This window comes from Prinia subflava, chromosome Z (assembly GCF_021018805.1).
Source record: "Prinia subflava isolate CZ2003 ecotype Zambia chromosome Z, Cam_Psub_1.2, whole genome shotgun sequence".
Taxonomy (NCBI): domain Eukaryota; kingdom Metazoa; phylum Chordata; class Aves; order Passeriformes; family Cisticolidae; genus Prinia; species Prinia subflava.
This window is the reverse complement of record NC_086283.1, coordinates 14,451,319-14,476,034: the sequence shown is the minus strand read 5'-3', so window position 1 is coordinate 14,476,034 and position 24,716 is coordinate 14,451,319. Positions and strand designations below refer to the sequence as shown.

The 24,716-nt window shown below is 40.0% G+C and overlaps 1 protein-coding gene and 1 long non-coding RNA gene across 2 annotated transcripts in view; one reads left to right on the top strand and one right to left on the bottom strand.

Moving 5' to 3' along the window:
- TECRL (trans-2,3-enoyl-CoA reductase like) overlaps nucleotides 1–24,716 on the bottom strand; it is a 58,703-nt gene that overhangs the window by 2,099 nt on the left and 31,888 nt on the right. The window contains exons 3-11 of the mRNA XM_063422690.1: nucleotides 24,082–24,126; nucleotides 22,730–22,833; nucleotides 10,796–10,911; nucleotides 8,705–8,810; nucleotides 7,550–7,622; nucleotides 5,758–5,801; nucleotides 2,134–2,191; nucleotides 1,169–1,254; nucleotides 705–750 (exon numbers count right to left, since the gene is read on the bottom strand). Of these exons, the coding sequence (XP_063278760.1) occupies nucleotides 705–750; nucleotides 1,169–1,254; nucleotides 2,134–2,191; nucleotides 5,758–5,801; nucleotides 7,550–7,622; nucleotides 8,705–8,810; nucleotides 10,796–10,911; nucleotides 22,730–22,833; nucleotides 24,082–24,126 (678 nt within the window). The remainder of the gene's footprint in view (nucleotides 1–704; nucleotides 751–1,168; nucleotides 1,255–2,133; nucleotides 2,192–5,757; nucleotides 5,802–7,549; nucleotides 7,623–8,704; nucleotides 8,811–10,795; nucleotides 10,912–22,729; nucleotides 22,834–24,081; nucleotides 24,127–24,716) is intronic.
- The window catches only part of LOC134564077 (uncharacterized), a 254,863-nt gene that overhangs the window by 205,132 nt on the left and 25,015 nt on the right, over nucleotides 1–24,716 (top strand). Inside the window, exon 3 of the long non-coding RNA XR_010083467.1 lies at nucleotides 8,723–8,839. This is a non-coding gene — a long non-coding RNA (uncharacterized LOC134564077). The remainder of the gene's footprint in view (nucleotides 1–8,722; nucleotides 8,840–24,716) is intronic.

The window sequence follows — 24,716 nt, the reverse complement described above, 5'->3', positions numbered from 1 at the left end:
GTGGAGGGAGAGCTCGGCCCTAAAACAAGTAGGCAGTAGTTGCCTGATCCAGCAAACAGGCACCAAAAAGGAGACAACTGTACTGCTTTTGCATTTTGCAAATTCATTATCCTTTGGTGAATGTGGAGGTGGTTGGTCAGAAACATCCATTTGGCGTCCAGTCAAGTTACATCTGGGACAATTACAGCAAGGATGGGTGTGCTGCATATGTTGCTGCTCCTGCCACTGTAGGGACAGCCCTACATTTTCCCCAAACTTTTTCACACCAAAGCCCAAAACACAAGAACATTTCATCTTTTCAAACAAAATTTCAATTTAATTTTTGCATGATGTAGTTTGACCCACTTTTAAAATTTGTTCCTTCTTCTTTTGTAAGACATGTGGGGCTACTTCTTACAAGCAGTTTTTATAGGTTTCTATTTTGAAATGGAAAAATAATTAAAAAGTGAATGCTTTGGAGAGTTCAGCCCCAGGGACCATATTATTGTGAGTGTTTAGTTTTCTGAGGATGCAGCAAAGTACTGAGCAAGAGTCACAAATGCTACTAAGCAGGTTGCTCTTATGAGCATCTTGGAGTTTTATCTCATATGGCAAATTTGATGGCAATATTTCGTATACTACAAACTTTTTGGGCAAATTTTGGATTTCCAGAATTCTCTTCCACAAATACTTTAAATGCTGTCTTCATTCTCTTTCAAACTTACCTGGCAGAGTTTGTGTCATCACTGTGAAACTAATCCAAGACCCAGCCTGTTACAAACAAAAAGGCATGGTTAGTTGTATATTTTATGTAAAGAAAAGTGGCAAGTTTTCAAAAGCTTCCCATGGAAAAAGAGTGTGGTACTTCCACTGGAAATAGGAGAGGAAAAATAGTAAGAAATGAGCTCCCCAGTGTGCTGGATGGGATGAAGAGATGAGTGGTAAATCTTTGGATCACTGGGGAGACCGTAGTGGAGGGAAATAAAGACAGAAGTCCATGTGACAGTGATGTGAGGGAAGAGGAGGGTCTGGTAGAGAAATACTTGTGTGAACAAGGAGACTCTGACATACTGAGCACAAGGATTGATGTGCAGAGGAAACTGTATGGAAGTGTGGCAGATTTTCTGCAGACGAAGGCTGAAACAGAGACCACCCACCCTTTGCATATAAGCAGAAGACATTCATGTACCTCATATGTATAGTTGGGACAGGATACCAGCAGGAAGAGCCACGTGAAGGGGTTGTAGGTTGGACTTGGAAAACAGGTTCTATTTCCTTGTGAAAGGGAAAAAAAAAAGGTAGGAAAAATCAGAACCAGTTTCAGCACAGGGAGAGGGGAACTGAGCCTTATCATAGCCTGCCTATGTAACAGCAATACCCTGGGCCAATGCTCTCAGGGTTTAACCTGTTAGAAAAGTTTCAGTGAAATCTTTTGAGGTAGCAAAAGCTGTATTTATCCCAGTGGGAAAGAACTTAAATCAATTTTTTGGCACTTTCTGCTTTTAAACTGAATTAGGCCCCTTGCAAGAAATAACATGAGCAGTTTCCTAACCACAGTGCATGAAATAGTCCAGAATAGAAACTGACTTCTGTGTGTGAAGTTGACCATACCGTGGTATTTTTCTGAATATGGTCTTCTAGTGGGGAAATTACTCTATTGATATCTGAAAACATATTTTACTTTCTGGTATATATTGTATAACCTTTATTCTCGTGACACAAAAATGCTGAAACCCCAAGCTGTTAAAGACCATACATATACATTGATGCCTGTGTAAGTATTCATGACTCTATCTCTGTGTATTTGAATATATGCATGTATGTCTTTGCCTGAGATGAATGTGTCTAAAAACTCTGTGATATAGTTTAGAAGTTTTTGAGACTTATGTAAAATTAAATACATTTATGTCAGTCACCAGCATGCTTTAAAGAACTCCAGCACTTAAATCCATATTTAAATTGCAGTTGTGTCTAATTAAGATAAATTTGCTATAAGTTTTGGAACAACAACAGTGTTGCTAATGTTTCCTTGTCACAATTTTTTTGAAGGCATGGCTACTATTTCATCTTTCTTTACTCAGTGGATGTAGGTACATAAATTACTGTACACCGACAGAAGATGGATAGGTTAAGGAACAGGAAACAAAGACAGACCTGAATTGGTTTGGTGAGCTAAAGCTACGTTGATAAAGTGATTTCCAGCTTCACACATCTGCAAGACATTAAAAACATATTTTCAGTTGTATGCCTAAAAGGCTGTGGCAATTGTGTGCGGTGCATAACCGCACCCTCCCCATTACAACTCAGCCTCTGTATCCAGGAAACATGTATTCCAAAAAGCAGCCCGTGTTCTCTGTCACACACACAAGTGTCCAGTGAGCACTGTGGGTGCAGCCTGGTGTGAAAGCCCCTGGCACATCTCCATAGAGCTCTGTGCAGCCAGGCCTTCGGTGGAGTTCCCATGCCCAGCAGGTGCAACATGGGAGGGTGGCCCTGGGGAGATCAGGGATTTCCCTGGCTCCAAAGAATTCATCAAGATGCTCTTCTTGATTTTTCTTGGATTTAATCCAAGCTGCAAAGAAGTAGGTGAAAAGCTGACCTCTGATTTTGTAAAGATGTCACAAGTTAATATCCCTACCCCTCCTCCTACACACACTTTCAAAGGTGTTCATCAAAACAGGAAGGGAAAAAAGGGTGATTAAAAAAGCAGTAGTCTCTAAAAGGCAGACTGGTTGAAAGGATAGTAGTCAGGGATTGATAAAGGAAGGGAGCCAGTACTGTTCCTGATTCTGGAACTCTGTTTATGTAGTTTTCAGCCATAACTAACCTCAAAGCTGGTCTCTAACATGTAGGTATTTCAAACCTTTGGAAGAGGTGCTGTATCTCCCCATTTGGTTATACAGCCTGCAGTACAGGCTGATCTCAGATTCACTTCAGGCTTCCAGTCCTTCATCAGTTACAACTACTGATGAATGAAATCAATATTTACCCATATTTAAAATGGGAACCGGTAGAAAAATCAGTTCAAATTCCTGAAGAAGATGATCTGTCATCAAAACTGTGTATTTCTATGGTTTTAATTTTTCCCCTGCTCTGTGAAGAAAATTAAAATGGTGTACATAGTTCAAGCTCAGGCTGAATTGAACTGTTATATTAATTTCTGGGTTTGAGGACTGATTTGTCCTCTCAAACTGAAAAAATGCAGTGTTAAAAAAGCTTCATTTTCTTATATAATTTGTCATTCTATATTTTGCACTGGTCAAAAAAGTTTAAGAAATTAAAAAGGAAAATGTTAAAGCCTAGAGATGTTAAAAGTGTGAAGTCACAAAATTAACATTAAAAAAAGAACTTCCATTGTCACATTTATGTCAATTCTGAAAGTCATCCTTAACAAACTTTTGCTAAAGCTAATTGAAAGAAGAATGTAACTTCATTTTATATTGAAATGTGCTATTCTCTGAAAGAACATTGTAGTTAGAGGAATTGCTGAAGATTTTTCCACTTTTTGGCAGAGATTCTTCTGGGGTTTGTTTGGAAGGTTTAAATCAGGTCTATTAGTAAATAGACATATTATTAGCTGTTTTTCTGCATGGGTAGATAGTTACAGTTCAAGTCCTGCTGTCCTTTTAAATTCTTTTAATTCCAACTAACTGACAATCCTCTTTATAAATACCAGATTTAAAGGACTAAATAGCCAGAAAATGAAATTCCATTATAAAATAACATATTAGAAGCTATAACTCTAACCATAGCAATGGACGTAATTTTAATGTACATATTTCCAGTTATGAGCTGGGAACATGATTTGTTTTTCTGATTGCTATTGTTTTAAAGAAATAGGTTTTGTGAAACACTACAGCTAATGAGATGCCCATACTGTTGTGGAGCAAGGGATATTCACACACTATAATTAATCCCTACTAATTCTAAGTAAAACAAGTTAAGGGCATTTCTGCAGGGATATTTATTGGGTTACCTTTGACTCTGCAGCTGCATTCTGCTGTGATTAACTCTTATATCCCTCTTTAGACATGTGACTGTTAATGTTCCACATTAAAACACTGCTAAATTTAAGCTAGTCCTCAGTTTATCTTATATAAAATATGGGTCAGCGGGGAACAGCATAGAAAAAGCTATTAACGATTATTAAATATTGAAGCCTACACACTGTTTTTCCCCTCTGTATATTCCAAGTGTACCCTATAAGAAAAACATCCCTCCAAAGCTTAATTTCTCTGAACATGAGAATCTTTCAGGAAGGCCTGCAGAAACTCTTTATATTACTCAGTACTGTTATTTACAGCAGCTGCAGATGTGTACACTTAAATCAGGATGTGTAATAAAGGCAAGACTTAAAAGAGGGTAAAAAGAGAAAGAAATCTTCTAAATATTTTATTCATATGTTTTAGAAACCTGTGAAAATAGCTTCAGATTATTTTATTTTGTATGTTGATGTTTAAAATTCATTGTCCGGGAACCTGCCAACAAAATCTGAAAGGGACAGGTCTTGAGTTTCCATGGGTAGGGAGTTCTCAAAAGAGCTATAAGAATTCAGAGCCCAGGCCAGGTGCTGATGCAGATCTTAAGGGGATTTACATATTTGATAGGAAAGACCCCCAACAGGACTCATCCCTTTGCTTGATGGTAGCATTTTCCTTACAAGCTATAGCAGGGCACGTTCCACTGATGCAGGGAAGGATGTTTCAAAGGAAAAGGAGGCTTTCTTTAAGCAGGAACTTTGATGAGGAGTAGTTTTGCTGGCAGCACTGAATATTCAGGCAAGCAATTTCCTTGGATTTAAACACCCCTTGAGCCTGGGAAGGGTGCACATTGCAAGGTTCTGAGCGTACTGATGGCTACCAGTGCCACAGCCTCCTGTCTCTGCCATGCTGGGTTATTGCTTTTGGCTCTAGAGCCTCATGGAGTGTATGAAGTTCTTCATAGAAGTATTTTTCTTGTCTTTGCTATACCTTATAAGAGCAAGAAGAGCTGAGAACTGCATGGACAGACCCAGAGACAAATAGTGCTGAAAGTGTGACCATTTATGGCCTCGATTTACAAAAGTATTTAAATATTGTTAATGAGCCTTTGAATGTTTTTCAGGATAGTATTTGCCTGAAGGAGCCTAGATATATTACCATCCCATCACCCTGTCATATTTCTGGAATATGTATCTGATTTTCAAAAGAGATGTTTTGGCTACTGGCTCAGCAGTTCCAGAGGACAGAGAGGATATACATTTCCATGTGACAACTTCTTACCAAGCCTCTGTCTCACTATACAATTATGTTCAAACAGCAGGTTGGGTAGTCTCAGCCATTCTTCATCAGCTACACTTTACCTTGGCTTGCCCCATTTTGGCAGGATTCATTTGTGTAATTTTTAATAGCTATTGATATAAGTTATACAGGGTACACTGAAGTATTGCAAAGTCTGCTTAGCATATAATTCTTCAGTGTCTTAAAAATTACAAGTTTCAGTCTGTCTAAATATTAGTGTTCTAACACAATTAGCAGTAGTAATAATGCTGATGATATTCTCATGGCTCTCCAATACAGTACTTCAGTTTAAACTCTGCATACATAAATATTAGTAGGACACTTCCTGCCTGAGAAACCTTAATAGGTCAGTACTAAATCCAGTCAAAGTACACAAGGCTGTGGACATAGACTTATATATATGTATACACACAAATGCACAAAAGCATTACTGCATTTTACTAAGTTGTGAGTTAATCCTATTCCATAATCATAAATAAAACTTCATTTTTGTACGTACCAGAAAAGCAAGAGCAGCGTAAGAAACTTGTTTGTGGCCAAATGCTAGAAAACAGAGTGAAATTATAAATTGCATTTTACAGTATGCACATGGTTTGCTATGTGTGAAATTAATCTAGTACTGAGGAACAGAAATGCTTCTTTCCTGACAGGCTCTGCAGAAAGATTGGATATTATCACACATAATATGGAGACAATACAAACAGTAACAGCACTCTAGAAATGCCAGTTTTACACCACTGATCTCAAGACAGTTTTCGCCCAACTGCTTTTAGTATTTGCCATCTTCCTATATCCAAGTGTTTTATCAAAGCAGCTGGTGATGGTGAGTCCCTTGAAAAGGCAAGGAAGGGAATGGAGTGAAGGTCAGTGTCAAAATCAGGGAGACAATCCCAGACTTATCCATAGACCCTTCTACTTCCACAAGCAGAAAACACACATAATCTATTACCCTTTTTTTACTTTAGTGGTGAGGCAATGGTGAGGTTTTACTATGCAGCCACTACCTGCTTCACAATCATGCAAGAAATACATTTAACATTTGTAAATTTTACCTGCCATCTGGCTGAACTCCCTTTTTTGCAGTTGTCCCCGAGACCAGTGTAGGGCTCTACCAAGGCTTGTCTAAAGGTTTACTGTTCCCCAGCAAACCTTGGTCACAGCTGGGGGACACAAACCATGTGTACGTGCCTCACTTGCCTTGGCCATGTCTCATCAAACCTTTACTTAAATAATTCCTTTTTCCTGACTGGCACAGGACTCCATTGTGGTGCCAAAGGTATCTTAAGGCAGTGGCAAGCAATTAGAAATAATTCCTCTGGATGCTTCTTCTTTTGTGTCTTGAACAAAGAGTTTCCCCTATAAAGAAGCTGCATTTACTGACTTGATAGCACAGACTGCTAAAAAACATGTCTGTGGAGGTTTCTGCATTGTTTGCAGCATTGTTGTTAAAGATACACCAAATCCAACTGTCATTCAATAAATCACATAATTTTGAAATAGAACTTCTGTGATAGTTTGAAATAAAAGCAAGTGTCATGGAGGTGAAATTTTGGATTGAAGAAACCTAGTAATTTAACTGAGTGTAAATAAAAATGGCAAAGCAAATCCTTTTCCCCAAAGTTCATAGATAAATCTGAGATACAGAGGAAAAGAAAGATTAAGGTATAACAAGGAAAGGAAAGTAGCAGAAAACAAAACCTGTGCCAATTATTCTCAAAAGAAGCAAAGCTCCAGAGAGCAAACAGAAAAAAATCATGAAGAAACAGCAGTGCAACAATAAAATATGATGAGAGGTAGCAAAATGATGGATGAAATCCAAAAGCCTTTTAAAAAATCTTTCTATTATCAGCAGCATGTGATTGTTTTTTACTGGTTTCTCAGGGAAAAACAAACCTTAATTTTCATGAAAAGGATGTGTCTTTAGCAAATAAATATTTCTTCCAAGAAAATGCAACCAGACCTAGTTCTCTCCTGCATTCTTTAATACAAATGTTGTGAAGATGAGCTACATATATTGATCTTCGTGTTTTCTTTATTTGTCCAGAATTTCCTGTTCATAAACTGGACAGCGATTGACCATTGCTGAATAGGCACAAACATTTCATGGCAAAAAGTGGAAGTGCTTCCAAGACAACAGTCTTCCTCCTGACCAGGAGCAGAGACTAATTTCTGGCTAGATCAGTCATATGGTTTAATGTGGGACCAGTTTCTTGATTCTGGAGGACTTCAGGTTACACGGCAAAGACTTTTTCAAAGCGAGTTTGTCAGTTTTGTGTCCTACCCATACCTACATGGAGGCGTGTACCGTGGGTGGTTGATGTAGTATGCGATCCAGGATGTGAATCCCCAGTAAAAGGCACAGCCCTGGAACAGACAGGTAATTTTTTTGAAAGGGCAATAAGGAAGTACAAACTGTAACTTTATAAGTATAAATTCTACCAAGTGCAAAACCCAGGTGACCATTGAAAGGCATTGCAGTTGCTTGTGAGCCTTAGAATATATATCTTTCTAAGATGCTATGAAGCCAGTAAAAAAAAAATTGGGGACACAGTATAGATTTTTTTTCTTTATTTTGTTGAATGTATTTTATTCCTTTTGTAGGAATTGGCACTTGTTTTCTCCTTTTTTCATTTTACTGCTGAAGATCACATTTCTATGAGCTGTGCTTTTAAAAGCCTAGAGCTGATTAACACAGCTGAGCTGTTACTGTACCTGAAATGCAGCATTTCCAAGCAAGATAGAGCAAGACAAACAGAACACTAAACCAGACAAAACAAGAAAGAGTAAAAGTGAAGCCCCATATTGTAGCCATTCATTAATCTCCTTCACCAAAATCCTAAGTGTTTAAAGGGAGGGTTTTTACACCACACTGAATGGGATGAAGGGGTGATACAAAATGGCCAAGATAGAGTGTGTGAAATAAAAGGAGGCCTGTGAGTAATGACACACAGCCAAAATTCAGGAGGCTTTGAAAGAGAGAATACCTGGCCAGCTCAGTATCTTCCTGCCTGAAGCCTCCATTTTTTTGAGATTTTTTTTCCTACTTGTAGTTTGATTTTTGCTTCCTAGCACATGGCCTGTCTCTTGCTCTGTATTTATACTGCACCAAGGAAGCAGTGTATGATTTCTGTCAACACTGCTAGATGTTGCAGTAGCAGTTATCACCATAAAATAGCATTCAGTCTGAAAAATATCCTGCACATGCCAATCAGCCCCTTGGGTGAATGAGTCAAAGTGGACATTTACATGCAGGAGCAAAAAATGGACATTGATTTCAATTTATATCCCTGGAGTCCTGAAATCTTCCCTGTTATCTGCTATATTTTCACTAAACATAATTCCTGGAGCTACAAAAATAAATTAATTTTTATTTCCCTATCTTCTTCCAAGGACTACTTTGATATGAGGATATTCTGTCTCACACAAGATGATAAACATATTGTCACCTTTATCATATTTTTCAGAGGAGTGTGCCCTTCTGAAAACTTGTGAACAAATAATGTCTCCAGAAGATGTCTGATGTAGTGTAAACAGTGACAGAAGCAGGCCAAGCTGCAAGGAAAAAAAAAAGTTAAATTAAGGTAAGTGAAAGATTGTTTTTATTACTTCACAGTTAATGTCATGAAAGAAATAAGAACTAGTGTTCCAAAACTGTAGTCACAGTAAAAGCATGGGATTTAAGATATTGTCTTAATTGAAGCATGTGGAACAAAAGACTAATGGAATCATTTTCAGTGTTATACAGAGTTGCTTGCATTTTGCAGGGAAGCAACTTATTTTTACTAGTCTTGAAATAAAAAGAGCTCCTTGAGCTCTGAATGTGATACATAGTCCTGACAAGACATTTAGACAAGACAGCTGTGTATACAGCCAGGCATCTGACGCGCTTTTCCAAAAGATGTTTCCCACATTTTAAGGCCACCTTAATGCTCCTGTAGGATGCGTCTGACATTTAAAAACATTCTGAATATCTTCTGAATGGTTTCCTTGTCCTTTGCCAACTCAAGTAGCTGCATGGAGGTAGTTTGCGTTTCATTTCCTCGTGGACACAAAATGAGATTTTGCTACGTTAATCCATTTTTTGTTGCCTGTTATAAATAAATGAGGCAATTGTGGTAGAAATTATTATATTGATTCTCTTTTGAGGAAGATTATGAAACAATAACAGGCATTGCTGATTTGCTTCTGAGAATGAGCTGCAGCTCATAGTGATTGAGTTTCAGAAACAAATGTCAGGAGTGATTCCTGATGGCATTTTATCTTGGTTACATTTACCGTACTACCATAGCCCGTCTTGCTGCAAACCAATTATAAGACATAAATGAAAAGTGGTTTTCAGCGTGTGAAATCTCAAATAATTTTATTATGCATCGTGTATGGTAGCTAAAGTCAAAGATTAAACAATTTCAAAGTAATTAAACCAGAGAGAGTTGAGCTAAGAGAATTTTGAACAATTAACGACTTATCCAAAGCCTGGAGCAAACTTCCAGCTTTGCTGAAAGTTTTAAAATTAATTTGGCTTAGGATGGGGACCTCAGATGAACCCGTTAAGGAGTGGTCACTGGCAGGATTCTGCACAACCCTTGCCCACATAAAGAAGGTAAAGTCATTGCAGATTCTTCTGTGCTGCCAGAAACTCTCTCCTTTTAAGTATATGCACGAGAGAAGGAAGACAAGCATCTTGCAGCTCTGGATTTGAATTCAATTATTCCGTGTTCTCATTCCCAGCTCCACTAACTCCCTTAATGTCTCTCCAAGTGCCTGTTCCGCCATCTGTAAATGGCATTATTGCTCGCTGTATTTCTTTGCTGTGTACCAGTTCCCCTGATTCTGCAATCACAGTGTGGAAGAAGTGTGTGGGAAAGCTGTACAATCCTGGAGCCTCCTAGGTCCCTGTGTGTCCTCCTGTAAGTGGTCCAGCTTATGTAGGTGACAGGTTTCCCTTGATCACTTTTCACCCTTCTGCCAGGCACCAATCACCCACAGTGGGGACAATTCCACTGAAGGAAAATTCGCTTAAGTGTGAAAGTTCCCAGTCTGCCTGGTATATTCTACCACAGTCCTGTGGAGTTGCTTCTTTTGAGTTTCTTGACCTGACACATGACATGCACACTTGTTGAATTTTCTCCTTCTTATATCTAGGTGAGAGCCGGTGTGGGGGGTAGTTATCTTGTGTGCTGGATGCTGATGGTTCTCACCTCAAGAGCAGGAATATGTTATAAGGAAACTGGGAGTGGGGCACCTGACTTCGGCTTATTACCCACTGTTTATTATTTCACTCTCTGACTTGATTTCAAAGTATTTGGGGAAAACACTGCATCTACAAGATGACCAGGTGCAGTGACCATTGTTGGGATCCCATTTTTGGTCAAGCTTGTGAGTGCTGCTAAAATGACAAACAGGTATTGATAATAACTGAATCTGACACCAGGCAGGCAGCCCGAGACAGCCTGTAACTTCCTAAGCTCTGGAAATGCAACCTCCATCCCTTTGGTTTCTCACTAGTCAGGAAAATAATTCACACAAGTGCCACTTACTGAACCACTGGGTGGCGGAAGTTCTTCCTGCTTTCCACTTGATCATAAATAGTTGAGAGGCGAATGTAAAAGAGCAGATATATGAGAAGAGGCCCGGTGTATTCTGTTAGAAAAAACTAGAAATGAAAAATAAAATAGCTGTGGCAGAGTAGAAAATTGTATCAGGAAAGGTGTGAGAAAAAGAATACCCCTATCCACAACCCTTATTCATTCTTCCGATGACTTTTGGCTTCCTTTTCAGGACTTAAAAGACACATAGGGATTCTTCTACAGTCTCTTTAGCAAAGGAGTAAAATCCATCTAGGAAATGAGAGATAAGTTTCTGCACAGAAGAAAGAAGGTAGTCAAAATCAGTTATCTCCTCTTTATATTTTTGGCAGTGCCATCAGGTGCCTATTTGGAATCTAAACAACACTTAAAATCAAGGCCAAGAAACGGAAGGCAGCTTGTTTCTGCCAGTGTTTTTTGCAATTAAGTGGTACATCAATTAAAAGCCAACAAGGCATGACAGAAACAAACACAGCTTTGAATCCTGGTTGCTAGCAGAGTCATCTGGAAGGAAGGCTATCATTGCTTGAAATTTGGTGGAGAATGGAAGAGCAGGACCAGCCTGGTGTATGGTGCTTTGAGTTCTTTTTCGGTGACTGTGTAGTTCTCCTCCCTGTGCAGGCACCAACAGAAGTAGACTGTGGTGGGCAGGCTGGATAAATTACCCTACTGTGACAAAAACAAAGAAGAAATCATTTCCATCTCACCACTGTCACCCCTGCTAGGCACAGAGAGCTGAGAGCAGGGGCAGGGAGAGAAGGCAGAGTCATGGAGATGACATGAGCTGCCCTCAGTTTTAAAGTCTGACTTTGGTTTAGTACAGTCTGTATTGCTTTTTGTTGGGGAACATTCTCAAGCCACACACAAATGGAAGAAGTAAAATTACATTAGAGAGATAAGAGATCTAGATTTGATCACCTGTCCCCACTGGACTGAATCCCAGAATAAAATGGAAGTGGTGTAGTCCTACACATTTACAAGGACCGGCAAATCGTAACTCAAGTGCCTGTCATAGCTTCAGGGAGAAAGATTTATAACTGATGGGTTATTTGGCTTTATGGTGTCTATTGGCACTGCTGTAGAATTGTAATGGATAAATACCCGTGGCTTAAGGAAGCAACACTGACTTTATACCACCTTTCTCAAAACTAATATTTGGCCCCTCAAAGGGCTGCTCTTCTAATTGCTCTTCAGAAGAACACTGAAAGAGAAAGGGTTTCCTGCAGAAATATCTGTCAATTAGGTTTCCTTTTCCTCTGTTACAGGGGGAACCTTTTGAAATTTTCTCCTTTCATAGCGGGACAGTCTCCAAAAGTAACAACAGACTTAAGTGTTCTCTACCAGGGGAACTTCAAATTCCCTTTTGTTCCAAGTGACATAATGACTCCTGTGCTCCATTTAGACTCTGCATGATCCCAAGAGCAGGTGTCCAAGAGCACTCATTGTGGAATACCTCACAGTGAAGGGCTTATTAGAAATTTGTCCTAATAGCAGTTGCATGGGTCTGTTCCAAAATGTGAGCCCACTGTGTTTGGCAATCTGCAAACACTGTAAGGGGTGGCTTCTGCTATTTAAACGTAACACACTAAATCCTTAATATAGTGGTACAGGGGACAGGGGCACAGATAATGTGGTCTGGGCAGGTCAGGGGAAGAGCCTGGCATGAGCTGCTTCCTTCAGTGTAGCTTTTTCTCTCAGCCATGAGCTGCACCACGAAGTACATCCGTAACTTCCAGCTTTCAATGTCTCTTTAGCATGAGCACATTACAAAGCCACCAGGAGGAGTCTGGCAGGACCTGGCACTGAGTTGTGCTTACTTGTTACTGCACCAAGTGTTCCTCCCTTACCCCCAGACTGATTTCAGCTGCTGAAAGGAGGAGAGTTTCAAGATTTAGTAAAAAAATCAGTCTCTCTATAAAAGCCAAAGCTCCACACACAGGATAACTGAATCCTTGGGATGGGGTTTGATGTAGAAAGGGAGGATGCATGAGTGCAATTCAGAGAAGCAGCTGAGAGTACTGACAGTAGCTCTTGAGCTGGGGTTTGTGGAGGTGAGCAGCATCAGGATGCTCAGGGTGTGTACAGGGTTCAGTCTTGTCTGTGTGTCACCCATGTGGAGGCAGGTGGTGCAGGGTCAGCCATGAGATTTGCAATCAAACTGGCCACTGTCCTGCAGACAGGAGTGTACTTGCCTTTGTCATAACTGAGTCACACTGGCACATTGTTAAGATCAGTAACATTCTGGTTTAGAGGATGAGGCTCAATTGGCTGTAATAGTTGCTGTTGTGGTTTACTTTAGTTTCGGTAACTTTCAGACTTTTTCCTTCTGTTGCATCTCCCATTCTGTGATCACTGTTCTCTTTCTCTGACCCACTGATTTTAAATTTGTCATAAATGAAAAAACTAGTTCCAGAAGGACAGGCAGAGAAACTGCTAAAAATTCCCATGAGTTCAAGCAGGTGAAAGGGAAAGTCTTAAAGTATTAAATTAACACATTACAATTATTGGTTCTACTCACTGGCAGTCAAGAGTAAGCACCATTCTTTTACTATTGATTCTCAATTATTATATGCAATTAAGCCTGACTAGTATCTTCATATTCATCCTATAGCTGACTAATTGCTGGGCTTGGGGAGTTTTTAGGTGTGTCAAGGATCAGTTCAACCCATTATTTTTATAGGTGCTAAAAATTAGTAATTCCTGCTGACATATACTGCAAAAATAGTAATCACATTTTAAACAAAAGCCTGAAAGTAATAACAGTGTCGCTTGTCTTTTCTGAGAAAAAGTGGTATCATTTTATTGAAAAAAGTGATCATTTAAAACACAGAGCAAATTTATCTGTAGAAATATAAAAGGAAACAAAGAAAAAACAACAACCAAAAGCACCAAACCCCAATATTTAGAAGAAAATTACTTTTTCTTTACCATCTTGTGGTCCTGCCTAGATTATTTGGATGTATTGGGTGCAACCAAATATGGTGATCCATAATAAGCCCAAATATCTTTTCGTGGAGGAGCAGTATGTCTCTATAACAATGAGCATAGCTCAATAGGATTTAACTGTTGAGCTCATCATTAACTCCTTGAAAAGCAAAAACAGGAGATTGCTTTTTTTTTTCTACACCTGCACACTCTTTTTTGTATCTTCCACAGTGTCCAGTTCTCTTACCTTCCTTCTCTCCTTATCTCTGTCTGACATTATATACTCTGTAGACCTCTTAGTAACATAGAGAAAGTGCTCTTAAATGAAACTGTTCTGGAATCAAAACCCTCCAAAACATGGTCTTCATACAGGGTGTTAAAATCAAGCTTCTTTAACCATCTCAGTTATCAAGTCCTCAGAGATCTGGTTCAGTAACACTTGAACTGGAAATATCTACTACATAAACATCAAAACTGAGTTCTGAAACCAGTCAAAAGAGAGCTAAGTAGAAGTTTCCATTATCCAAGAGATGGAACAAAAAGTAAAATAATACAGGAGAGCTAATCTGCAAATCAGCAAAGCATCTCATCTTGCATAAGCCAGATTGTACCTCCTTCTTTTATGTCTTATTCAGCTCATCATGCCAGGAACACCTGGCTGAACAGAATAAAAGGCAGGAATTTAAATCCCAGACCTTGTGAGGCAGAGGGTGTATTTATGGAGGTATGAATGCAAAAGGATGTGAAAGGAGCTCTTTAAAGTTATTGGAGGGATTTTCTGGCTGGTAGGGGTGACATAGTGCCTGACACTGTCCTAACAGATCCACTAAAGAGAGTGTATCCACTAAAGAGAGTGGTGAGTTAAAGTACCATGTGTACTGGTTGGGAAAAGGCAGAACAGGACAAAAGGAAGTTGTAAACACAGGCAGTGGGGTGGAGGGAATCTGAAAAAAGTCCAACCAAATCTTTATAAATGAACAGCCCACATATTAGTATCTTCACATGAAGGCATCAGCTAATTCCTCTCTGTAATGTTTATGACCTGCCCTTTCTGTAATATCACACAACACACCCTATCTTGTTGCCTTTTGGCATAGTCTCATCTCATTTATGACAAGCAGCAGAGCTGAGGAAAGGCCATACAGCCTCTTCCATACTGATCCCTTCCTGCAGATCTTTCCATGCCATGTAGGGCCAGTTTCCCAGTCACTGGTGCTGCTTGTGATGTTTTCTCTTCCACTGCCCACAGGATGTCTGGATGACAGCAGAGAGCATGGGATGAGGGCAATACCTGCAGCCAGGACAATGACTTTGGGTCACTGTCTGTAGTCCTCAGCACAGCAAGAGATACAAAACAGCTCAAGCATGTCCTGGGTAACTCTGATGGAAAAGCAGCTGCAGTAAATAAATTATCTAATGGACAGGGCTTCATTTCTCTGATAAATTTGAGACAAAGGCAGTAGTTGCAGGTCTGAGCCAAGGTCAGACTGGCACAGTACATACTGGACAAAAAGGAGGATGTCCTGCTGTCAGACAGACATTGCTGTGTGTGAGTGTACAGAGAAAAGCTGGGATTTCAGAGAAACAGGCAGTTAAATCTTCCCTAGTCCCTAGATCACATTAAACTTAGCGTATAGCTACCTTAGACTCCTTTTACAATCCCAGCCCTAAGTACTCTTAGGCTGATGATCATTAAGAAACATCATTAATTTCTATCCTAATTTCTACTTCATACACTTTGTTACCTCATTAAAGGCTGTACAGTTACCTGGGGATTATAATGGCATAATTTTAGCACCATCTCTAAATCTTCACCTTTGTAAGAGTTCTGTATTTTCATGTTTTCAAAAATCCACTGCAGCAGCAATTTTGCATCAAGTAATACAGTTCTTAAGGGCTGCTTGAATATTCAATTACTTTTTGTTCCAGTTCTCATGTGCAGTCTACAGAACTTAAAATATGCATGCAGGGGCACCTGAAACTTCCCTTGTCTGGGCAGATTTTGCACTAACTTGGTGTCTGTAAGAATTTCAGGCTGCTGCTCAATATTTGCTGCAAAACCAGAGACAGGAATGGATTTGCAGTAGCATTTTATAGGCAAATTGCATCTGACTCTGGCCAGTTTCAGGAGCTGGAGAGTGAACTGCCATGGACGCTGGTTGTTCTTTAGTCAGACCTGTGAATGCTCTTTGGAATAAGGGAGGTGAAATCCCATCTTCCTCCTGTCTCTTCTCTTAAGAATGACCTGTCTGAAACCTTAGCATAAGACCACTTCTTACTATAGTAAACATTATTTCCTGAGACTACAAGCCATTATACATTTCTTACTCAAAATGAAAAATTACTGCCAATTAACAAATGTTATTCTTATGCACACACATATATGTATGTTGTATATGTTTATAACAATACATATTCAGTGGAAAATTCAGGTTCTGTTTGTAACCAAACACCAGCGTGATTTCAGATTTGCTGCCAGATCTTTACAGGTCTTTGAAAGCGTTTTAAAATCTGCCTTATAAGGTGCATCATTTTAAAATATGTATTTATCATCTGCTATGTATATACATAAACAAAAGAGTGCTTTTTAGACACTAGGTTATTGTAAATAACCTCATCTGTGCTTTTCATCCAGAAGCCTCAAAGCACTTGGCAAAGTGGAAAATGCTGTTACTTTCTTGCCACTGTTTTGGAAGCTGAAATACAGAAAAATCCAGTGACTTGTCAAGGGCATCAGACAAAGTTGGACGGAGGGGCACCTTGATCCTCTTAAACACTGGTTCAGTCTCTGGTTCACTCTGCTTCTGTTCACCCTATGGTTCACTCTTCTCTGTGCTCTCCTTACACCATGTATGTGGTATGGGGTTGGGCAAAACTCCTCATACAAAATTATTGTGCCGGGCTTACAAATTCTAGAGGGACTAAAACTGCTCAAATTTGCATAGAATGACAAAATGTCAACCTCTTTAGTTACTCTGAACACAAATAGGAAAATGTCTACATTTACCATCTCTGTACATCAAGCAGCTCTTTGTTCCTTAAGTAGCAGGAAGGGTTTAAGCATAAGGTTATGTATAACTAAAAGAAACATATTGTTCTATTTATGTTTACTGAAATCCCTTTACTTTCTTTTTTGCACTCAAAGGGATAAAAACTCAAGGGCATTCCTATGAATACTTAGGCATAGGTCTATCAGTCTTCACTGTGCTTAACAGTAACTAAAACACCCAGAATTAATTTTTCTAGTAGCTCCCTAATTGCCTTTGGCAACTGAAAAATTGACACTCCGGCATGGTTCATCATGAGCTAGTGGCATTTGTTGCTGAGACCAAGAGAAATTATTGCAACATCATTTTCATCATTACAAACAGCCTGAGGAATCCAAATCAGCCAGCTGGGCAGTTTCAGAGCTCCCCTCTTCCCTTATCAGTTAACTTCATGCTGCCACTGGGCAGTAACAAAGAGCCAAAAGTACGTGTAACCCAAGGAAAGGCACAAAAAATATAAAACCATGGCAAGAAATCAGGCAAATGCAGGCTGTTCTCTCCTGATAACAGCGGAGGTTGAAAAATATTAGACTTAATTAAGTGAAAAATAAGAGCAATCTTGTGTGTGGTTTGCCTTTGTGAAAGGTCACAATGTTTTTGAAAAGTTTGCAGCTTTTGACTGGGAGCAGCTCAAGACCTGGCCAGCTCTACCAAGGTAGAGAAACACTTACTGTGTGTTCAAGCAGAAACCTCTGCCAAGTACAATCTGTTAGCTGTAAAATTGAGGTGCTTTGCATTACAAAGAATTGTAGTTGGAAAAGGTGCTGCCAAGGAAATAGCCACTTCCTTTTTTCCTGGAGATCATCTTCTATACCAAATTATCTATTGATCCAAGAGGCTTAGCAATGAAAAACCATTTGTTGATTTTTCTGTCTTTGACACTTTTTTGTAGCTTTTCTTAAGCCTCCCACAGATTCACACAGAATCAAACTTTCTGCTTATTTGACACTTCTGCAAAGTTTTTCAGGTGTCCACAGTTCCCTAAATGTGTTATTCAATTTGTAGGGTCCTAGTCCCACTGACTAGTCCCTAGTCAGACTAATTCTGAAATTGCCACAAAATATTCAAACCCTGATTTGTATCTGCTGAGAACCATATTCAGTGACTCTCTGCTACATCAAACAGATCCTCAATTCTCTCTCTTGCCTGGATCTCAAATTTATTTCTAAGCTATGATGAGTTACACCTACCGTCTTACACTGGCTCACTAGTTTGCTGGGATTCCCAGTCCTCACACTTCTTCAGACTCCTCAGATCCTCTCTTTTTCCTTCTGCTGTAACTGTTTCTACTTTTACATCCCATCAAGAGGTTATAAACCTTTACTTTAAAAGTTAACTTCTTCTACTTAAAAGGGAACTTCTTCTGTTCCCAAAATCTGCTTCTACTTCTTCTGTTCCCGAATTAGGGAAAATATCTTAGGTTGTTCCCCATGGGGAGTTCAAGTCTAGACTCAGTGTAGAGAAGGTGGAGAAAATGAGTCTGCAGCAGTTTGCTGGGTTTTTTTCCAAACCTATCAATACACAAATTTATCTCAGTCATCCCACGGACTTCTAGGGATTGTTCCACATTTACAGGACCAATGGATTGAGCTGTACCAGACCATCAGAGCAAGCTGCTGTTCTCCTGTTCAGCAACAGGACCGAAAAACTTTGATGCAAGAGCAGAGAATGACACTGACCAAAACACTGCTTTCCCCCTGAGAGAACAGCAGCACCTCCTCACTGCCCTTCCCCATTGCATACACCTGCTGTGCATAACCACAGAGCTTCCAACAAAGATCCCTTCCTGGCTACTTGTTCATTTTCCAAAATGTCTAACTTGGTGATAAATTTGCTTGCCAGCCAGGAGAGAATAGATCAATTAGTGAAAAGTGTGGACTTTCAGACTTCAAAAGTGCTCCTGGGTTTGAAGAAGTATTACTCTCTACATTTCTAGATAGAGCAGAATTTTTTTTCATTGGGAAATTTGAAGTGGAGCAGTTATGCTGCCAGCTTTACTATTTTAAGGCCCTCAGGAGTCAAAGTACTTAAGCAATTCCTAATTTATATCATAGTTAGAAAAAATATTTACTGAAGTACTGTGTTTCAGGGTTAATCTTCTGAAATTCACAGGCTTGGAGGTAAGTTTTTTTGTTGGTTTGGGGGTTTTTTGGGTTTTCTGGGGGGGAGTTGGGTTTTTTGTTTGTTTGTTTGTTTGTTTTATGCAGTTCTATGCTGATTTTTGAGTTCTATTTGGATTCCTTTGGTAGCTGGCACAGGTAGCAACAGAGCAACAGAAGCTGATAAATCAGAAATTGCATTGCTCAAATAAGGAAAGCTTTAGCAGCAGTGTGAATTTGAGCCAGAAGAATGGATTTTTTTTCTGTTTTTTCTTCTTTTCACTACAGCAGCAGTGTATATTCTTAGCAGTAAAACACCAGTTATGTTTCAAAAAGTCACCATGTCACATTGCAATTTTATAAAAAGAGGTGTCTGTCAAACATGCTTAGTCCCAAAATTGCATAGAGATTAAAAATAAAAGCCGTCACTCCAGTTGTGGGAATCTCAAACATCCCTGGGGGTAAAATCTTTACAGGGCCATATAGAACAAACCTATAAACTCAGCTCCCATTAGTATCTCTGCAGCTCAGTCAGCAAACCTCAACTATGCCTTCCAGGCAGGGTAAAGAAATTGGTAAGTCCTGTGCAGAAGTAAATTATGTGTTTCAGGTAATATTTGTTTTATATAAAAGAAGGGAGAGTAGAGAAAGAATTCTAACAAATTTCATGATACTGAGAAACATGTTTTGTTACGTCTGTGAATTATATTGTAGTAATCAGCCTTTAGGGCCTCTTTTCTTCTAAAAAAGCCAGCTGAGGTTGAATATCTACTTTTATCCCAGAAAAAGGACCTCATTTCTCAAAAGAGACTGACAAATAATTGTTCCAACTGAGAAGAATCACAAATCTCTCAACCTAGTTTGTCCTCCTCTCTCCATCAGAGCAACCCAGCCTCTAGAAGTTGTTGAAAACCTGAGCCCAGGGGAAGTCTGGCCTTTAACAGCACAAAACACCAAAAATATTTTGGTCACTGTGCAACAGTGTTTTAGGAAAGCTGAGGAAGAGGAGGAAGCATCCTTCCTCCAAGGTGTCATCCTCTGGCAGAGGGAGTAAGTAGGCAACAGGGGACAACAAACCCTTGAGCTGCCAAGGAAGAGTGTGACAAGTATTGTAAATCTGACACTGTCCAAGCTCTAAAAGGCAAGCTGAAGTTTCTTGATTTTCCCAGACTTATCTTTGGGATCAGACAGCAGCATCACCTTTTATTTTACAACATGCTTGGGAAGGGGGCCGCTCCCAGGAGGTGGAGGTCAGTACTGTTTTCCGCTTTTGAAAACCACAAGTCATTGTCTTGGTGTAAATCCCCAGCACTGGTGTTCTTGTTGCTCAAGTGTGATCTCCAGTGTGGGGACAGAGCCCCAAAAAACCCAGCCTTGTGCCGACTGTTCCCCTAGACAGACCCATGCCCAGTGCATCAGCCTTGGAGAACCAATATGTCTCTATAGTCTTCTGCATCTATTTTTGGAGTCCAGACCTGAATGTGGCCCTTTGTACCTTAGCTATCATTTTGCTGACGAGATAAGAATATTTTTTTATTCTATGCCTTGTTTATTTAAGTGTCAAACCTTTAAATCAGAAGCTTCCCTCACTGTGTGCATAAATCTGGTAGAGCATCAAGGAGGATGGGAGCAGAGGAGATCTAAAGACAGTGAAAATGGCAGTAAAACTACACATCCTGTGTACAAATGCATTTCTAATTGCTGTTGTTAGAATACAGTCTTCTGTGAACCTTTTCTCTATTGCTATAGACTAGCTATAATATAAAACTCTCTTGACTGTTTAAGTGATGTGGCTAGGAAGAAGATTTCTCCCACTGCGAACAGAGACAATTTAGAATATGGAGCAAAATGAGATAGGATGAATATTCAGAAACTCATGGAGTCAACTTTTTGCATGCAGATTAAATCATAAAAAAATGCCTCTGCCTGCAGTACCTACTCCTGGTCATAACTGCAGTATTTATAATGGGATATTAAGCTTTAGTTATGTTACGGTCTTAGGCTACATAAACCACCAGAAAAAGAGAGAATAAATAAGGTTCTTGCAGATTACTTAATTGTAGCAAATAGGAAGCTGCAGTAATCACAATTCCACTTTGCAAGGAAATTCCATGGTTGAGAGGGGGTGGGATGGATTCGTGAAGGAAACGGGACCAGCATTAATTAGTCTGGCCCCAGTAGGCCATTAATCAGGATAGGGTAAAGCCTCAGAAAACTCACAGACCTCTACTCACACAGGTAGGTCACACAGTGGGAAATACTCTAGCTCCACTGAAGTAAAGTGCTAGTCACTCCCTGGGGATCTGGATCCTTTCAGAACTGGGAAGGGTGGACACAAAGTCATGTTCTTCTTCACAGGGACTAAAAGCTGCCAGAATTTATGCTGCTCAGGTCTAGCTGCTTCCCAGGACAGGCAGAAATGCACATGATCTCAAGCTGCTGGGATGGATATGTGACTTATAGAGCTGATCCAGAGGCTGACTTTTCCCAGGTCAAGGGTTACTGTTGTGGCAGTAACCTCCACCTTGAGTGTACTTTGTAGGAATGCTTCCTAACGTGTAGTGACCTATTGGAGAGAGGGACTGGACTATCACCTGCAAGCTGCTCAAACACCTGATATCAAAAGCTCTATCCTTGTCCTTGAAGGACAGTGGCTTGTAGTTCCCCCGTGTGAGCAGAGTGGGATCTGTGGGCTGCCTGAGGTAAGAACTTAATAATTTGGCCAACAGCCATGATGCCAGTTAGCAAAATACTCACTTGCTTCATTGAAGGAATTCAGCAGTTTGCTTTCCATTGCCATGAGTAGTCTTATCATGGCTTTTATGGCCTTCAGAAACTGTAGTTCTGTCTTAACCATGTTTCTGACTGCAGAAATTGGGACTCTTGTTGCCCAAGGTACAGATGTGGGCTGTGTGTTACTTCAGCTAGTGCTCTACTGGCAAATTGCAGCAAAAGCTTGGTCAGAGTGATTGTGAGACTAGTCTCAGCTCCTCCACGCGTGCCTGTTGCAGGACATTGGAAAGGTCTCTTCTTCTTCCATTCCTTCATTGTCCTTTCAAACCCTTCTACTGTCTTCTGACTTGGGCTGTGAAAGAATTTAGTCTTTCACTTCTCACTTTCCCAAAGGAGCCTGTAAGGTTAGAGTTCCCCATATCCCATTTAAGTGGAATGTGCTGCCTCTCTCTCACACCCTGACCTTCCAACAGCTGCTTATAAGAAAATAACTAAAGCCAAACCAGGTCCATCTACAGCATAAGACAGGTATTGTTTTCATGGTAAATGCTTTTGTTTTACAAGGAGATTCAAAAGTTTTTATTCTTGAGCCTGACTGGACATCTTCTGCCTGGAATCCGTGGCAGAAGAATCCTCACTCAGAACTGTTCTTTGCTTGAATAAAGAGTAAGGTATTTCCATCCAATTATTTTCCTGCATTAGTAACAGGGTTACTAGAAATACATTTTTTCTTTATAATATCTTTCCACTTTTAAAGCTGAGGAGTCTTTCAGCAAATTAATGTATTTGGCTACAGTTCTGCACAGGCGTATGAGCCCAAGATAAGCTAAAACTGTTTTTTAAAATTGATTATTTTCCCTCAGGCAATATTTTTATGTTCCCCCTCTAATCTTTAATTGGAAGTCAGAGTTAGCATATTGATAACTTGGCTCACTCTCCATTTAATTCTGTTTTGAGTGCTGATAAACTAATTACTCCATTTTACATAAGGAAGCACAGGCTGAGGAAGCTGAAGCAATTTGATGCCAAAACACATTGCCCATTAAGATGTATCATGCTGACTGTTACAAGGACATACTTACTGTGGTCCAACCAACCTGCTGACCCAGGTCTGTAAAATACAGTGTAATGATGGAGGAGACAGCAAGGCTCTGGATGCTGACGGAATCCTTCAAAAAGGGCCCATCTGCAATGACAAAAATGGATGAGGAGATGGCATGAACAACAGGCACCCTCTCAGGGCCTCAGCATAGTGCTGAGGCTGCCCTGCTGGTAGTCCAGCCATAGGCCCAGCTTGGATTCTGGTTTACTTTGGTGAGTTGGTACTCATTCTCCAGGTTAGCAAATTAGAGCTCTTCCATGGGGGTTGTTCCCTTCCCATTTTAACGAAAGCATGAGGCTGCCATGACACAGGGCAGAAATGTGAGACAGCTGTACACTGCTGTCTCTGTTAATCTGGCCCATTAGAGACAGGCCGTGCAATCACACAGACAACTCCACTTCCTGTTCTGCCTTGGCAGACTAATGGCAAAGTCTGTGTTACTCAGCATCTCCCTTGATGACATATTTTGCTGAAGCATTTGCATTCTCAGGCTGTTTTACAACAGGGAGTGCCTGACGATGAATGCAACTTCTCGGGCAAAGGATCACAATCCAAGATTTCTTTGCTAGCTGTCTGACCTAGGCACACCAGGTGTCTCTGAGCATTACATTATTGTTTGCTGTATTCTGAGGCTCCTGCTTCTAATTTTAACAGATCTAGATGTGCAGGCAGACACACGAAATAACAATATTTGGTTTTCTATTTTCTTTTTTTTATATGGAGGCAATGAGCTGGACATTGGAAAAATCCAACAGCTACTACTGGCACAGAATGTTGCCATGGTTGCAACACCTCTTTGCTCTTTTCTTTATATATTGTCTCCCTTTCAATATACCTCTGTTTACTTTTTACAGGGTCCTAAATTCCATCAGGTGCTGAGCCCTCATTTTCTATGGCTTTGCAATTCTACACATCCACAGACCAAACAGCCTCTGGCAGCTTTATCTTCCATTGCCATGTCCACCAAGAACTTGTGGACTGACACAAAGGCTGCCTCTGACAGCCAGCTGCATCTTTTGGTGAGGCAGTGAGCAAGTATTAAAACATGTAATGCAGTGAGGGAAGGAAGGGAGTGAATGGGCTTAAAACTGCCTTGTCTTCATTATGTGATCATACACTGTATTCTGGAACATTTCACTCAGTGGTTATGAAAACCATTAGGTTCCTTCATTAATGAGGAAACTAACAAGTTAATAATTGATGTCAGTTAATGGGAATGTACTAACAGTTCACCCAATAACACGTACAGAGAGAGCAATACTGTGAGGAGGAGAATCTGCCAGAGGATTAGTAATACATTAGGTGGCTGTATTCAGCCATATGAATACTCACTGCGTTCTAGTTGCAGGCCAACACGGGATGGGTACCACTGGGGACCTGTTCCAATCACAAAGTGTGGCTGTTAATTTCATGATAGAAAAGCTAAATTTCTGTTAGGTTTGGGGGTTGTTTTTTAGCTGATAGCTACAAAAGTGAGATGGAATAAAAAACCACCTCTCTTCAGTCTTATCTATACAAGGAGAATAGAAGAGAGCTGGGAGGAGCACACAATACACAGATTAGAGCATAAATTGCTTCTCCCAGTTGAGTGCTGGAAGGGCGAATCTCAATGCTGAATGCTCCATCAGCACAGCTTGTGTATGCAGCACTGGGAAATATAAAGAGGATACTGTTTATTACTGTATTTGTCAAAACTCAGTACTTAATGAGTCAGTCTTGCCCCTCCTTCTAAAAATATGCCTGTGTGGAGTCTGGTCCAGAACTTGGTGTTTCCCATTTAGGAATGTAAAACCTGATTAGGGATGTGTAGCTTGTATTAATTCTCAGCCACAGATTAGTCAGGGAAATAGAGACACAGAAAGAAGCAGTACATGGGTAGCTAATACTGGGTGACTTGACTTCCTTCATACCCTCAACTTGAGGATGTTTCCTAGAAGTATATTTTTAAATGCTCTAGTTTAAGGGTC